Source organism: Coenobita brevimanus, chromosome 4 (genome assembly GCF_032717465.1).
Source record: "Coenobita brevimanus isolate Jiangsu-jjx chromosome 4, ASM3271746v2, whole genome shotgun sequence".
In the NCBI taxonomy this organism is placed as follows: domain Eukaryota; kingdom Metazoa; phylum Arthropoda; class Malacostraca; order Decapoda; family Coenobitidae; genus Coenobita; species Coenobita brevimanus.
This window is the reverse complement of record NC_136957.1, coordinates 35,525,746-35,543,245: the sequence shown is the minus strand read 5'-3', so window position 1 is coordinate 35,543,245 and position 17,500 is coordinate 35,525,746. Positions and strand designations below refer to the sequence as shown.

Here is a 17,500-nt window from a genome sequence, read left to right as displayed (position 1 = left end):
ATTATCATTACTATTATCATTATCATCATCATTATTACTATTCTAACCACCCAACCTAATCTCTCTCTCTCTCTCCCTCTGCACAGTGACGGTGGAGGAGGGTGGTGGGGCGTGCAATGATACTATATTATTATTATTATTATTCCTTCTAACCTCACCTAACCTCCCTCTCTCTCCCTCTGCACAGTTACGGTGGAGGAGGGTGGCGGGGCGTGCAATGATACAATCTTCCTCGACGGTGATGGTACAGTGATTCTCAAGGTGTCGGAGAAGCCACAGTACAAGTTTACACCGTTCAACTGTTTCGTCACCTTCCTCGCCCCCAGCCATGAGTGTACGTGATAGATGGATAGATAGATGGAAGGATAGATGGGTAGAGATAAATAGATAGATCGATAAATACATGGATAGATAGACTGATAGATGGATAGATAGATAAATAGAGATAAATACATGGATAAATAGACTGATGGATGGATAGATAGATAAAGACAGATGGATAGATAGACTGATAGATGGATGGATAAATAGATAAATAGGTGGATATAGATTGATAGTGTTAAGCCGTAAGCAGAATGTGTTACGTTGGTTGGATAGATGGATGGATGGGTACAGATATAAATAGATAGATAGATAGACAGACAGATGGATGGATGGATGGATGGGTAGACAGATATAAGAAGAGAGACAAATAGATAGATGGATGGATGGGTAGATAGATACTGTGAGATATAGTGATAGTCAATGGATAGATATAGGCAGAAATAACAGATAGATAGAGATAGATAGATAGCGTTAAGCTGTAAATAGAACCTGTTAAGATGGATGGATGGTTTGACATATAGAGACAGATAGATAGATATACCGGTAGATAGATGCTGACAGATAGAATGATACAGAGACAGCTCAAAGGTATACACACAAATAGATACATGATATACATAGATAGGCAGGTAGATAGATAAAAAGACAGAATGATAGACAGACATGTAGAAATACAAAAACAGCTCATAGGTTTATAAAGACATAAAGATAAATAGATAGCCAGATAGATATACAGATTAAATAGATAGCCAGATAGATATATAGATTAAACAGATAGCCAGATAGATAAATTAAATAGTCTGATAGATAGATATTAAGCTATGTCTATCTACAGGGTCGGGTCTGACAGGAGTGCTAGAGGAAGTGGATCTAAGAAGATATCTAGACAACGCTGACCACCACATGAGGCAAAACCAGTGCGTAGACTTTTTCAAGGTAGGTGGATGGATGGGTGGGTGATTGGGTGGGTGGAAGGAAGGGAGGATGGATGGTTGGATGGGTGGGTGGAAGGAAGGGAGGATGAATGGATGGATGGGTGGATGGTTAGACGGGTGGGTGGATGGATGGAGGGATGGATGGTTGGATGATTTGATTGATGGATGGTTGGTTGGATGGGGGGATGGATGGTTGGATGATTTGATTAATGGATGGTTGGTTGGTTGGGTGGATGGATGGATGGATGGTTAGATGGATGGATGGATGACTGGATGGATGCGTGGGCCAATAAGGGCTTCATCATCACTAACTTTTCCTTCTTTCTTCGTCTTTTCCTTCCTCTTCCTCCTCCTCCTTCTTCTTCCTCCTCCTCCTCTTCTTCCTTTCCCTCCCCATTTTCTTCTTCCTCCTCTTCTTCTTCTTCTTCTGCTTCATCTTCTTCTTCTTCCTCCTTCTCTTCTTCCTCCTCCTCCTCCTCCTCCTCCTCCTCCTCCTCCTCTTCTTCTTCCTCCACCTCTTCTTCCTGTTCTTTTTCTTCCCCCTCCTCCTAATCCTATTCTTCTCCTCTTCCTCATCTTCTTCCTCCTCCTCCTCCTCCTCCTCCTCCTCTTTCTCATCTTCATCCTCCTCCTCATCATCATCTTCTTCATCATCATCCTCCCCCTCTTCTTCTTCTTCTTCCTCCTCCTCCTCTTTCTCATCTTCATCCTCCTCATCATCATCTTCTTCCTCCTCCTCCCCCTCTTCTTCTTCCTCCTCCTCCTCCCCCTCTTCTTCTTCCTCCTCCTCCTCCTCCTCTTCTTCAGGTGGTGACGGACACGGGGCTGCCGCAACAGGAGCAGTGTCAGTTACGTCGGCGGGAGATTGGCGAGACACTGCCTTACCTGGGGTACCGCAGGGCACTGGTGGGGTACTGCCCTACCCACCCCGAGGCCTCCACGGAACTGAGATGTGTGGTGAGTGTGGTGATGGTGATGATGATGGTGAAGATAATAATGATGGTGATAATAAAAATGATGATGATAATGATAATTGATGATGGTGAAGATGATGATAGTGATAATGGTGAAAATGATGATGATGATTTATGATGATAATGACGATGGTGAAGATGATGATGATGATAATGATAATAAAAATGATGATGATGATAATGATGGCCCCACAGCTGTCCAAACTGAAGGTGCAGGTGTCTGTCGGGATGAAAGACCACTCCGTTTGGCGAGACACAAGATGGCGCCCACACAGGGGACTTACGTTCGTTGTTACCGGCTACCGACACCGCTGTAAGTACTACCTAGACCGCCGTAAGTACTACCCACACTGCTGTAAGTACTGTATGATACTGTCCTCGCGTCGGCGGTCTCCCAAGACCATATCTGTTATTAACCCTCCTCAGGTAGACCTACAGTCTCGCTTACAAGTTAGGTACACCTGGCTCTGTCCTACCCAGGTTTTAAACAATGCTGTAGTGCCACACATGTTTTATATAATGAATTCCTGAATATTCTACAATGTATTAAGTCTTATCAGTTACCGTATAAAACTATGTGAATAAGTTTTAATTCACTGAACTCCAAATATTTGTTTTACAATTATGAAAAAAATGCCAAAAAAATAATATATATATATACATTTTTCAGTCACCATACACGAAAACCAAGACCACACTGAGCCACGCACTTGTGTCACCACTTGATGGATGGAGGACCTTCATTATGGGCATAGTGGATCCCACACAACATAAAATCAACTTGCAAACTCATAGTGAAACATTCTCCCCCCCCCCTTCCTCAGGTACACCTGGGTCTCACAGACCCAACATGCAGTTCTGAGTGATATATTGCAAAAACGTGGACACGAAAGTAACCCCCTACACCCTGCATGGGCACAAAAAGCAATGAAGTTACTGAAAAGGACAGGGATCCCAGGCATCTCCAAGTTACTGAACTACACCATCGAATAAACTGACCGGGTCTGTCAGACTCAGGTCTACCTGATGAGGATTAAACGTGGCAAAGCGTCATTTAAACCCCAAATGCTTGAAAATAGCGCCAAAAACTAATCAATTCCTATACTATCACGCTGCGCTCCCTCCAACCCACACCATTTATGTATCACTCCATCATCATTCTACTACTACAATAACTACCACCACCACTACCACCACCACAAATACCCCACCACTACCACAAACATCCCCCCCCCACCACCACCACTACCACCACCACAGATACCCCCTTCCAACCACCACCACCACCACAAACATCTCCCACCACCACCACCACCACAAACATCACCCACCACTACCACAACTACCCCCCACCATAACGACCACTACCCCCACAGATCCCGGTAGCGACTGTCCAGCTGAGCTTCGTTCGTGTAGTGAGGGGAAGACCGACCACCCGTACTGCGTGCATCACTCCCTCTGGTGCGACCAACACATCAACTGCGGACACCCTGAGCACAACACGGATGAGAATGCATGTTTGAGCCACGGTAAATGTTCCCCCTCTCTATCTGTCTGTCTGTCAATCTATCTACCCCTCTCCCTCTCTATCTATCTATCTATCACACACATACATACATATACACGCGCACACATACACACACACACACCCTGAACACAACATTAATGAGAATGCCTGTTTGAGTCACGGTATATATGAGGTACCCCTCTCTATCTATCTGTCTGTCTATCTATCGCACGTACACACACACGGTATATATTAGTTCCCCCTCCTCTCCCCCTCTCTGTCTATCTGTCTATCGCACGCACACATCCATACATCCATATACACACACACACACACACACACACACAAGAACGCTGACAAAACATCTTGCGTTCGCCATGGTTGCCCACTCTATCTATCTGTCTGTCTCACACGACACACATACGTGACAACGCTGACGAAATATCCTGCCCTCGCCATGGTAGCGCTCTCTCTCTCTCTCTCTCTCTCTCTCTCTCTCTCTTGGCCTAAAATTGCCATCTCTCCATCCTGAATTCCAAGTTATAGCAACAGATTAAGACGATGCTAGTCACGAAGAAGTGCTGTAAAAACGTTCCCCATGCCCTAATAAACGTTCCCCATGCTGTAAAAAACGTTCCCCATGCTGTACCAACGTTCCCCATGCTGTACAAACGTTCCCTATGCTATACAAACGTTCTCCATGCTGTACAAACGTTCCCCATGCTGTAAAAACGTTCCCCATGCTGTCAAAACTTTCCCCATGCTGTAAAAACGTTCCCCATGCTGTAAAAACGTTCCCCATGCTGTAAAAACGTTCCCCATGCTGTAAAAACGTTCCCCATGCTGTAAAAACTTTCCCCATGCTGTAAAAACGTTCCCCATTCTGTAAAAAACGTTCCCTATGCTGTAAAAACGTTCCCTATGCCCTGATACGCGTTCCCCATGCTGTATAAACGTTCCCCATGCAGTAAAAACGTTCCCCATGCTGTAAAAACGTTCCCATACCCTAATAACGTTTTCCCCATGCTGTACTAAACGTTCCCCATGTTGTACTAAACGTTCCCCATCCTGTAATAAACGTTCCCCATGCTATAAAAACGTTCCCCATGCTGTAAAAACGTTCCCCATGCTGTAAAAACGTTTCCCATTATTTATTATGCTGTACAAACGTTCCCCATGCTGTACAAACGTTCCCCATGCCCTAATATGCTGTATAAACGTTCCCCATGCCCTAATATGCTGTATAAACGTTCCCCATGCCCTAATATGCTGTATAAACGTTCCCCATGCTATAAAAACGTTGCCCACGCCCTAATAACGTTTTCCCCATGCTGCACAGAGGTGTTGGGTGGACTGGTGACGGTGATGGCGGGGCCGTGGATGGGGGCGGCGCTGCTACTGGGCATGGTGATGGGCGGGGCGTTGTACTGGAAGCGAACCCGTCTGCTACGCCCCGCCCGCCACCCCACCACGTCCGCCTCCGCCCAGTCCGCCGCCCACCCCGCCCAGGAAATGAACTCCTATGCCGAATCCTACGAGGTGTCTTCCACCCTGCCCTCAGCCCCACACATGGCTATACAGGTGAGTGGATGGACTACACAGGTACGCTACACACACATACATACATTCATATATACATACATAATTATACGCACACACACACACACACACCACATAAGTCACAGTACACACACACATATACGCATACACGCACACACCACTTAATACAAATTGCATAACACACACACACATACACAGTCACAGTACACACACACACAACCACATAAGTCACAGTATACACACACACACCACATGATACAGTCACACACACTGCACAGGCTGACAGTCACATAATCCACACACACACATCACATAATAGTCACACAGCAAACACACACACACACACACACACACACACACACACACACACACACACACACACACACATCACATAATAGTCACACAGCAAACACACACACACACACACACACACACACACACACACACCACATAATAAGCCATACAGTACACACACATCACAGAATAGTCACATAGTACACACACACACACACACACACACACACACACACACACACACACACACACACACACACACACACACACACACACACTGCACAGGCTAACAGTCACATAATCCACACACACATCACATAATAGTCACACAGCAAACACACACACACACACACACACACACACACACACACACACACACACACACACACACTATCTGAAGTTCCACACACACCCAACAACAACAGTATCACCATCACGTCTGCCTATCCAAACACCGCCTATCTCTCTTATCACGTTGGCCATCGTGGTCTGTGTCTCTATGTAACTCACTGGAATAACACATCCTGACTACACTTACACTAGATTAACAAGCAAACCTAACTACCACTTGTAAATAGTAGATGCAGTGATAGTATATAGTAGTGCCTCTATGTAACCCTCCTTGCGCTATCGTGGTGTGTGTCTGTGTATTTATGTAACCTTGAAGAGATATAGAAATTCATCTTTGTGTGTGTGTGTGTGTGTGTGTGTGTGTGTGTGTGTGTGTGTGTGGGTATTATGTGATGTGTGTGTACTGTGACTATTATGGTGTGTGTGTGTGTGTGTGTGTGTGTGTGTGTGTGTGTGTGTTATTGATGCATGTGTACTGTGTGACTATTATGTGGTGTGTGTGTGTGTGTGTGTGTGTGTGTGTGTGTGTTTTTGATGCATGTGTACTGTGTGACTATTATGTGTGTGTGTGTGTGTGTGTGTGTGTGTGTGTGTGTGTGTGTGTGTGTGTGTGTGTGTACTTCTTCTGGATCCCACTTCACCCCATCCAACCTAGCCAAAAGTGGGAAAAAATAATAATGATGATGATGATGATGATGATGACGATAATGATGACAATGTTGATGATGATGATGAAGGTGATGATCATGATGACTGATAATTTTTTTTCTCTCTCTCACTCTCTCTCCCCCTCCAGGTACGTGTGGTGTGCAACCCAGGCCACCCGAGCGCCACCAACTACCACCACCACCACAACTACCACATCTGGCCCGGCTCCACCACAACCACAACTACCACCATCGACCTCCCACCTGCCTACGACTCCCTCTTCCCCCACGGGCCCCCCCCACCTCCTCCCCCTCCACCTGCCTACCCCCCCTCCATCTCCTCCCCCTCCCTCCACTCCCCCAACCTAAGCGCTACCACACCCACTACCACCATCGCCGAGACAGGTACCATCTCCGCTACCACAACTACCACAATCACCACCACCTCGCAGCTCAGTCTCGGCGCCAACCACCAAAATTCCGCCTCCGTTTCTACCACAATCGTCGCCAATTCGGAGCCAGTGGGAGCAGAAACCACCACAACCACCACCACCACCACAGTCACCACCACAACCACACCCTCCCTCTCTTCCTCCTCCTCTACCACCACTAGCCCCCACCTACCACTCTTCCCGGATGGTACCGTGTCAACTACCACAACGACAACCATTCGGGGACCCACAACCATCCACCTGGGCCCACCACAACCACACCAGCCACCACACAAGGCAGAGGAAGGGGGGGAAGGGACTGTGGTAGACGAAATGAAGGTTCTGACACAAGCGACACCACCTGACACACAACTTGCCACCAATTTGCCACAACCACAGCCACCACAACCACAGGATGAGGCTTTGAATGACCCACCACACTCCCTACCACAAACACAACCACAGCTACAGTCACCACAGCCACCACCACACTCACCACCACCACCACCACAGACGCCACAACCACCACCGCACTCACCACAACCACCACCACAGACACACTCCCCACCACCACACTCCCCACAACCACCACCGCACTCACCACAACCACCACACTCCCCACCACCACAACCACCACCACACTCACCACAACCACCACACACCCCACCACCACACTCCCCACCACCACAACCACCACACTCCCCACCACCATAACCACACACGCCACCACACCTCCCACCACCACAACCACACAATCACAAGTTCACTTACAAGTAGCCAGCATGAAGGCAGAATATTAATGGATCTATTCTTATAAACGTAATTCCTTCAGTCTAAGTTTTTGTTTTTTTCTCGTCATAAATTTTTCACTACCACACACCTCCCTTAAAGTAAAAAATAATGGAGGAAAAATAATAAAATAAATATACCAAAAAAATAAATAAATAAATAAAATGATAAAGTACGGTAAATAAAGAATAAATAAAATGTCAAAATAAATAAAAATAAATTAATATAGTAAATAAAAAATAAAGTAAAAATACAGTAAATAAAGAATAAAGTAAGAAAAAAAAAATAATAAATAATAAATAAAGTAAAGTAAAAAATTAATAAGTAAGTAAATAAAATATAAAAGTTAAAATAAAGCACAAATAAAGTAAAAAATTAATTAATAAATAAAATATAAAAGTTAAAATAAAGCACAAATAAAGTAAAAAATTAATTAATAAATAAAATATAAAAGTTAAAATAAAGCACAAATAAAGTAAAAAATTAATTAATAAATAAAATATAACAGTTAAAATAAAGCACAAATAAAGTAAAAAATTAATAAATAAATAAATAAAATATAAAATAAAGTCAAAATAAAGCACAAATAAAGTAAAAAGAATAAATAAGAACAATAAAATCATGAGGTAAATAAAGAATAGATAAAATAATGTAAAAATAACATGAAAATCAAAGAGAAAAAATAAAGAATAAATACACAATTAAATAAAGAAAAATAATGTAAATAAAATTGTTCTCGGACTGAAGGGGTTACGAGACACCCAGCACCTTCCTTACCCATATATTTTTCCACGTAGAGAGAGAGAGAGAGAGAAAGAAAAAGAAAGAATGAAAACTATTAAAAAAAAAAAAACTCTTGTATGTACGCAGCTATGTCACTATAAAAAAAATTAATAGCATATAGAAATGTGTTAAGAAATTTTTTTGTATGCAGCTGTCAGTATAATAGAAAACTTAATCGCTTAAATAAATGTGCTGAGGAATTTTTGTATGCACCTGTAGGGAAAAACTGAATCGCATATCAAAATGTGTTAAGGAATTTTTGTATGCAGCTGTCAGTATAATAGAAAACTGAATCGCTTAAATAAATGTGCTGAGGAATTTTTGTATGCACCTGTATGAAAAAACTGAATCGCATATAGAAATGTGTTAAGGAATTTTTGTATGCAGCTGTCAGTATAATAGAAAACTGAATCGCTTAAATAAATGTGCTGAGGAATTTTTGTATGCACCTGTATGAAAAAACTGAATCGCATATAGAAATGTGTAAAGGAATTTTTGTATGCACCTGTATGAAAAAACTGAATCGCATATAGAAATGTGTAAAGGAATTTTTGTATGCAGCTGTCAGTATAATAGAAAACTGAATCGCTTAAATAAATGTGCTGAGGAATTTTTGTATGCACCTGTATGAAAAAACTGAATCGCATATAGAAATGTGTTGAGGAATATTTGTACGCAGCTATGTCACTACAAAAAAAAAAAAAAAATAAAAAAAAAAATAATAGCATACAGAAATGTGTTAAGAAATTTTTGTATGCAGCTGTCTATAATAAAAAACTGAATCGCTTAAATAAATGTGCTGAGGAATTTTTTATGCAGCTTTCAATTAAAAAAAAAAAAAGTATGCATTGTCAATCTGAAAAAATTAAGTCGCACAGAGAAATGTGATGAGGAATTTTTGTATGCATTGTCAGTATGAAAAAAATTGCATATAGAAATGTGTTGAGGAATTTTCGTATGCCTGATTAATGGATACTCTTGCCATGCGTGGGTTCGATCCCCTAACACCCTTATTCCCGTCGGGTTGAGGAAGTTCCCTAACGCCATCTCCTAAGCGATTTATTACACCTTACTGTCCTGTGTGCCATAAATCCTTCCAATATCGCCCTACTCTGCACAAATAACGTACGAAAAGGATACTAACCACCCATACCCAAGACTAAATCGCTCAGGAAGAGGTGTTAGGGGGCTTCTTGAACCGATGAGAATAAGGGCGATACGTATTTTATTTATATATATATATTTTTTTTTACTTTTCAAAATTTGTATGGGTTTATATACCATGTACCTTGATGCTGTATATATAACTATTTTCAATCTATAATAAAGAGTACGGTAAAAATAATGTCTCTTTATTCACCTTTATAGTCCTTATTATTTGGTTATTTTTTATGCAAGGAAGAAGGAACCAAAGGCCAGGACCCCGCAAACCGTTCCCTCCAAGAAAAAACAAGAACAATACAAAAGAGAGCCAAATTCAAGATCCGTTCATTTCGAGATGCCTGGACACACTGCGTTTGAAAGACTGGAGATCGTAGAAAGTGGGAAATACAGACAGAGGGAGACAGTTCCAGAGTTGACCTGTTGCATAAATGAAGGACTGGGAGTAACGGTTATACTTATCATCTGGCAACCGTTTATTTATCTTTATTGCCTATGGATAGAGATACATTGAGGTGGTTTGGCCAAGAGGAGAGGATGGAGAAAGACTAACGGGGAGTGTATGCAAGTGAGGTGGAGTACGGGGGAGGCCGAGGATGAAATAGAGGGATCGAGAGGTATATGAGTGAGGGGGGTGTGAGCTGGGAGCAAGGCAGTGAAATGGCGTTGGACAGGGCGACATGGAGGCGATTTGTTTGTGGCCACCCCTTGCGGGATTGAGGCGTCTGGCAATAGAGATAGATGGACCTGTGGCCAAACCCACAGGTCTATCAGTGACACCTGGGGGATCTCTCTCTCTCTCTCTCTCTCTCTCTCTCTCTCTCTCTTGCTCTCTCTCTCTCTCTCTCAGATGAATATTAATTCTTCATGGACTGTTACTTATCTTTCTCACCTACCTTTCCATCTCTCTCTCTCTCTCTCTCTCTCTCTCTCTCCCTCTCTCTCTCTCTCAGGGAAATTCGCATACCTACACTCGTTGGAATATTGTGTGTGTGTGTGTGTGTGTGTGTGTGTGTGTGTGTGTGTGTGTGTGTGTGTGTGTGTGTGTGTGTGTGGTACCAGAAAATGAATTAAAATAAGGGAATGAAAATAACAGTGGCGATATTAGAATGGTGGTAGTTGTGGTGGTGGTTATAGTAGGGATGGTGGTAGTGGTGGTAGGGATGGTGGTAGATGTGGTAGGGATGGTAGTTGTGGCAGCGATGGTGGTAGTTGTGCTGGTGGTGGTGGTAGATGTGGTAGGGATGGTGGTAGTTGTGGTCGTGATGGTGGTGCTTGTAGGGATGGTGGCAGACGTGGTAGGGATGGTGGTTGTGGTAGTGAGGGTGGTAGTCGTGGTAGGGATGGAGGTAGTCATGGCTGGGATTGTGGGAACTGTGGTAGGGATTGTGGTAGTTGTGGTAGGGATTGTGGTAACTGTGGAAGGGATTGTGGTAGTTGTGGTAGCGACGGTGGTAGGTGTGGTTACTTGGTTTCCGTTCTCTATCTTACTCACCTCCTGTCCCAGTATTGTCTCATCCTCTCTCTCCCTCTCTCGTTGTATCGAATATGTTTTTTTAATTTACAATTTCTCTCTCTCTCTCTCTCTCTCTCTCTCTCTCTCTCTCTCTCTCTCTCTCTCTCTCGTTTATCGAATATTATATTTATATTCTCGTTTTATCGATTTTTTTTTATTTACATTCTCTCTCTCTCTCTCTCTCTCTCTCTCTCTCTCTCTCTCTCTCTCTCTCTCTCCAGATATTTACTCTTATGATAATCTGATCAGCTATTTCAGGTCAGGTGCGGGTGAGGGGATGAGTCTGTTATGATGTGGCAGGGGTAAACCAGCTCTGCTGTCGGGCCCTGCTGCGGATGTCAGTGATTGCATTGCGCAGTTGACCCTTGTGCGGTGTGGTGTGGTGAGGATCTGTCCGTTCTCCCCTTTGGGGCTAAGATGCGAATGAATGTGTTTGAATGGATGAGTAAATGGGGAGTGTGTCGTCCTGTCTCGGCTACCTCCCCTTCCTTGGGGGAAGCAGCCTAGGTATATAGAATATAGACAGATAATCTGTGACGTCACGAATTCCCAGCATTCCTATTGGTCCAGGAAATTATGACGTCACAATAATACAGCCATCCTATTGGTCCGTTCGGTTTGTTTACCCCTGTGACGTCATCGAATTCCAGCCTCGTCATTGGCCGAGCTGTGTGACGTCACAAGATTCCCGGCCCCTGATTGGTTGAATACTGTGACGTCACGGGCTACACGGACGCTGATTGGCCAAGGCGCATCCTGTCGTCTAAATATGGGATAAATTTTCGTCACGTCTCAGTTTACATCATGTCATGGAGTGAGGAGTGTCGCGTGAGTGATTTGCTTAATAATGAAAAAATCTGAAAATTGAAAGTGAAAAAATAAATTCAGACGCTTTTAAAAATATGAAAAAGAAAGAAAAAGAAAAACGTTATGAAAACTTTTTATTTTGAATTTAAACTGAACGGTGGATTATACTTGATTATGTCTGTTAAAGTTGATAATTTGAGAGAGAGAGAGAGAGAGAGAGAGAGAGAGAATAATACTTGAGAAGGGTTATGAATGAGAGGGGGAGAATAGTGTTTAAGAATTGTGCATGAGAGAGAGAGAGAGAGAGAGAGAGAGAGAGAGAGAGAATAATACTTGAGAAGGGTTATGAATGAGATGGGGAGAATAGTGTTTAAGAATTGTGCATGAGAGAGAGAGAGAGAGAGAGAGAGAGCACGAGCGAGGGTGGAGAGCAAGATGAACGCTAATTCCTCTTCATTGACTTCCATTGCTCTTTCTCACCTATCTTTCCTTCTCTCTCTCTCTCTCTCTCTCTCTCTCTCTCTCTCTCTCTCTCTCTCTCTCTCTCTCTCTCTCTCTCTCTCTCTCAAGATGAAAATTAATTCTTTATGGACTTACTTATTTTTCTCATCTCCCTTTCCTTCTCTCTCTCTCTCTCTCTCTCTCTCTCTCTCTCTCTCTCTCTCTCTCTCTCTCCTCTCTCTCTCTCTCATCCTTCCTAGAAATACATTAAATAAAATATGCTTGTATTATTTTTAGTCCAAATACATTCGTTTAATACCAGAAGGAACCACAACTACCACCACTACTACCACAACTACCACCACCACCGGGTACCATCTCAAACTACCACCACTACAACTACCATCTATCCCTACAACGACTACCAACCACTACTACTACCACAACTACCACAACGATCCTCACCGACTACCACAACCACAACCCCTGTACCACCACCACCGCAACTACCAAGCCTCCTACCTACCAGCACCATCACCACCACAGCTACCACAATCACCACAACTACCATGCTACTACGGCTGGGGATTGTGGTAGTGGTGGTAGTGTCAGCAGTCAGCATGGAAGAAATTGCTGAAGGTAATAATAATAATAATAATAATAATGGTGGTAGTAGTAGTAGTAGTAGTAGCAGTAGTAATAATAATAATAATAATAATAATAATAACAATAATAATAATCACCACCACCACAACAACGTGCATTTAGGACAGTGGTGGCGCAATGAAGAGTAGTGCATGTTCTCTCTCTCTCTCTCTCTCTCTCTCTCTCTCTCTCTCTCAAAATAACTGAACAAATAAAAAATAAAAATATCTACATCCTTTTTCGATATCACCGAGATAGACAGATAGATAGATAGATAGATAGATAGAGAGAGAGAGAGACACACACACACACACACACACACACACACACACACACACTGAGTTGTCCTAAATCTGCCATCTCTCCACTAGACTATGGTGCTAGTCACGAAGAAGTGCTGGGTGGAAGATGTGAGGGGTGACAGTACCTTTCTCTGCCACTGAGCTACGTGAAATAACCAGAAAAAAAGAAAGAAAATAGAGAAAAAAGAAAATCTGTGCCAAGTTAGTGTGAATGGAGTATAGGATCTTTGAGAGTTGAATTAAAATATGGTGTTGACTTGAATTATTATACCCACGACGTGTTAAGAGTTGATGATGATGATGATGGTGATGGTGGTGGTGGTGGTGGTGGTGATTTTGGTGGTGGTGGTGATGATGATGGTGGTGGTGATGTGATGATGATGGTGATAATTATGGTGGTGATGATATGGGTGATAATAATAATTATATAATAAATAATAATAATAGTAATAACAATAATAATAATAAAAACAACAACAATGGGAATATTTAAATGACTAAATAACCTCTCTCTCTCTCTCTCTCCCCACGTCTTCCTCTACCCCTTCTCTCTCCCTCCCCCTCCTCTTTCCTCCCCCTCCAGACTGCACGCTGTATCACCTCCAACACGGGGGCAGGGACACCCCCCACGAGACGCCCCCCATCCCCCTCCACCCCCACCACCCCCTCCCCATCTCCCTCTGGGCTGGGGAGGGGGGAGTGTGGCCGGCATCCCTCCACGTCCGCATCTACCCTGGCAGAGCGTGAGTACCAAGAGTAGTGGTGGTAGTAGTAGTAGTAGTAGTAGTGGCCAGGTTTGAAAGTGTTAAGTGTTCGAAAAATAAAGATTGCTTTTGTTATCTATCTATCTATCAGCGAATTTGAAGGAGGAAGGAGGCGAGGTAGGCCAGGGAGAAGGTGGAGGCATACGGTGGATGAGTGTGTGAGGAAGAGAGGTTTGGAAGTCGGTGAGGCTAGGGAACTGACAAGAGATCGAGCTGGCTGGATGAATGTTGTGAGGAGAAGTGCATGATCAGGGATTTGGCACCCCTTTATAACATGGCAGCGTCCGGACTGACTCAATCGGATACGTTTATGTAAAGATACAGAACGTGGTGAATGTTTTTGGCGTATCCGATAAAGCCAGGATTCCAGGGGCTTGAATGATGAGTGAATGGAAGCGTGGCCCGTTGGATTAAGCAAACTTGGGCTGTCTGGACGTTGCTACTCCTCACCCTGCCCTAGGGTGGGAAAGGAGGTCCAGATGATGACGATGATGATGATAATAATGATCTATCTATCTATCTAGCTATCTATCCCTCTATATAAATATCTATCTACCTATCCATCTATCTATTTATCTATCCATCTATCCCTCAGATCGCTATATATCAACGAGGACGGCAACGCTACGGTATGGATAGGCGACAAATCCACGGCAGGCCCGCTATCCCTGGCCCACCCACCCCCCGCCACACACTCCTGGATCACCCTGCTTCTGTCCTGGCACGCAAACACCCTCGCCGTCTACAGGTGTGTGTGTGTGTGTGTGTGTGTGTGTGTGTGTGTGTGTGTGTGTGTGTGTGTGTGTGTGTGTGTGTGTGTGTGTGTGTGTGTGTGTGTGTGTGTGTGTGTGTGTGATAACCCTGCTTCTGTCCCTGCACGCACACACCCTGGCCATCTACAGGTGTGTGTGTGTGTGTGTGTGTGTGTGTGTGTGTGTGTGTGTGTGTGTGTGTGTGTGTGTGTGTGATAACCCTGCTTCTGTCCCTGCACGCACACACCCTGGCCATCTACAGGTGTGTGTGTGTGTGTGTGTGTGTGTGTGTGTGTGTGTGTGTGTGTGTGTGTGTGTGTGTGTGTGTGTGATAACCCTGCTTCTCTCCCTGCACGCACACACCCTGGCCATCTACAGGTGTGTGTGTGTGTGTGTGTGTGTGTGTGTGTGTGTGTGTGTGTGTGTGTGTGTGTGTGTGTGTGTGTGTGTGTGTGTGTGTGTGTGTGTGTGTGACCTGATATTTAACCTAAACTTTCTATCTATCTATCTATTGCCAGACGCCTCAATCCCGTTTGGGATGGCCACAAACAAATCGCCTCCAAGTCGCCCTGTCCCCCGCCATTTCACTCCCCTGCTCCCAACTCACACCCCCCTCTCTCATATACCTCTCCACCCCATCTCTCCATCTCATCCTCGGCCTCCCCCTCCCTCTTTCCCCCTCCACCTCACTCACATACACTCTCTTCGTCAGTCTTTCACCCTCCATCCTCTCCACATGGCCAAACCACCTCAGTGTGTTCCTCATAACGCTTCCTATCACATCCACATCAACACCACAACGCTCCTTTATATCCTCATTCGTCAGCCTGTCTCTCCATGTGACTCCACAGGCTCCTCTTAAATAACTCATTTCCACGGCTCTCACTCTTGACTTGTGTCCTTCCAACAACGTCCAAGCTTCACTTCCGTACGTTAGAGTTGGTATCACAATACTGTCATGTAGTAACTTTTTCACTTCCATGCTCACTTCCCTGTTTCTTATCACTGCTTTCAAAGAACCAGCAACCTTTCTTCCCTGCTGTACCCTTTCAAGCACTTCACCCTCCAAACCTCCATCCTTACTCATCACACTACCCAAGTACTTAAACGTACTCACATTTTCCAATTCCTCACCATCCAACCTCGCTGTACATTCACTGACTTCACTTCTCTCAAAGACCATCACTTTACTCTTCCCTACATTCACCTTTAGATTCCGTTTCTTACACACTCTCTCAAACTCATCCACCAAGCCTTGCAGCTCCCCTTCGTCTTCACTCAACAACACAGTATCATCTGCAAACAACAGTACAGGGAGTTTCCAAACACTATCCTTTCTCACCAGGGCCACTCCAACATCCACTACCCTACCTTGTACCTCTTTTATTACCCCATCCATGTACAGATTGAACAACCATGGAGACATGACACATCCCTGTTTCAACCCAACTTTCAAAGAGAAAAATTCACTTAGTTCCCCATCCACACGCACTGCAGCCTTCGCACCATCGTACATACTCTTCACAGCATTCAACAACTTCCCATCTATTCCATATATTCTTAACACTTTCCACAATCCTAGTCTATCCACCCTGTCATATGCTTTCTCCAAATCCATGAAAGCCGCATACAACTTCTTTCCCTTCTCTAGAAACTTTTCCACTAAAGATCTGAGAATGAATATCTGATCTACACAACCTCTTCCCTTCCTAAAGCCTCCCTGTTCTTCTCCAACTAATTTCTCTGTTCTTTCTCTAACTCTGTCAATAAGTATCCTACCATATACTTTTCCTATTATACTAAGAAGACAAATGCCCCTATGATTACCACACACTTCTTTTTCCCCTTTTCCTTTGTACAAGGGAATAATTATACCTGACTTCCAATCCTCCGGGACTCTACCTTCCTCCCAGGCCAATCTGCACATCTTCCACATCCATTCTACTACTATCTCCCCCATGCTTCAGCATTTCACCACACACTCCATCAATTCCAGGGGCTTTCCCTGATTTAACTTTCTTCATTGCTTCCACAACTTCTATCCTACTGATTTCTTTCTGTCTTCTCACCTCCCTCCTTCTTCCAGCCATTCCCCAGCCACTTATACTCGCATTACTTCCATCCTCCACGTTCAGCAATTCCTTAAAGTGTTCTCTCCATCTGCTCACTTTTTCTCCCTTCTCCACTAGTAATCTACCATTTTTATCTTTCACTCCCCTGCTAACTCCACTTCCACCCTGTCTTACTCTTTTCACCTCTTTCCAGAACATTTTCTTACAGTCCCTCCACTTTACACTCAAATTCCTTCCAAATTCCTCATCCACTCTCTTCTTACTCTCTCTTACTAATCTTTTCACCTCTCTCTTTCTTTCTACATATAACTCTCTCTTCCACCTCTCAACTTCTTCCACGCCCCTATTTCTCATCCATTCATTGTACCATAGTAAAATATACAGTAAATGACCCTAACTTAGTGAAAGCCAAGTTAGATAGACAGATAGATAGATAGATGGACAG

General features: G+C 43.8%; 1 protein-coding gene across 1 annotated transcript in view; it reads left to right on the top strand.

Annotated features, from left to right (window-relative positions):
* The window catches only part of LOC145396627 (uncharacterized), a 25,798-nt gene that overhangs the window by 4,747 nt on the left and 3,551 nt on the right, over positions 1-17,500 (top strand). The window contains exons 2-8 of the mRNA XM_080269980.1: positions 188-334; positions 1,160-1,260; positions 2,067-2,216; positions 2,429-2,546; positions 3,610-3,762; positions 5,080-5,321; positions 6,742-6,884. Of these exons, the coding sequence (XP_080126106.1) occupies positions 188-334; positions 1,160-1,260; positions 2,067-2,216; positions 2,429-2,546; positions 3,610-3,762; positions 5,080-5,321; positions 6,742-6,884 (1,054 nt within the window). The remainder of the gene's footprint in view (positions 1-187; positions 335-1,159; positions 1,261-2,066; positions 2,217-2,428; positions 2,547-3,609; positions 3,763-5,079; positions 5,322-6,741; positions 6,885-17,500) is intronic.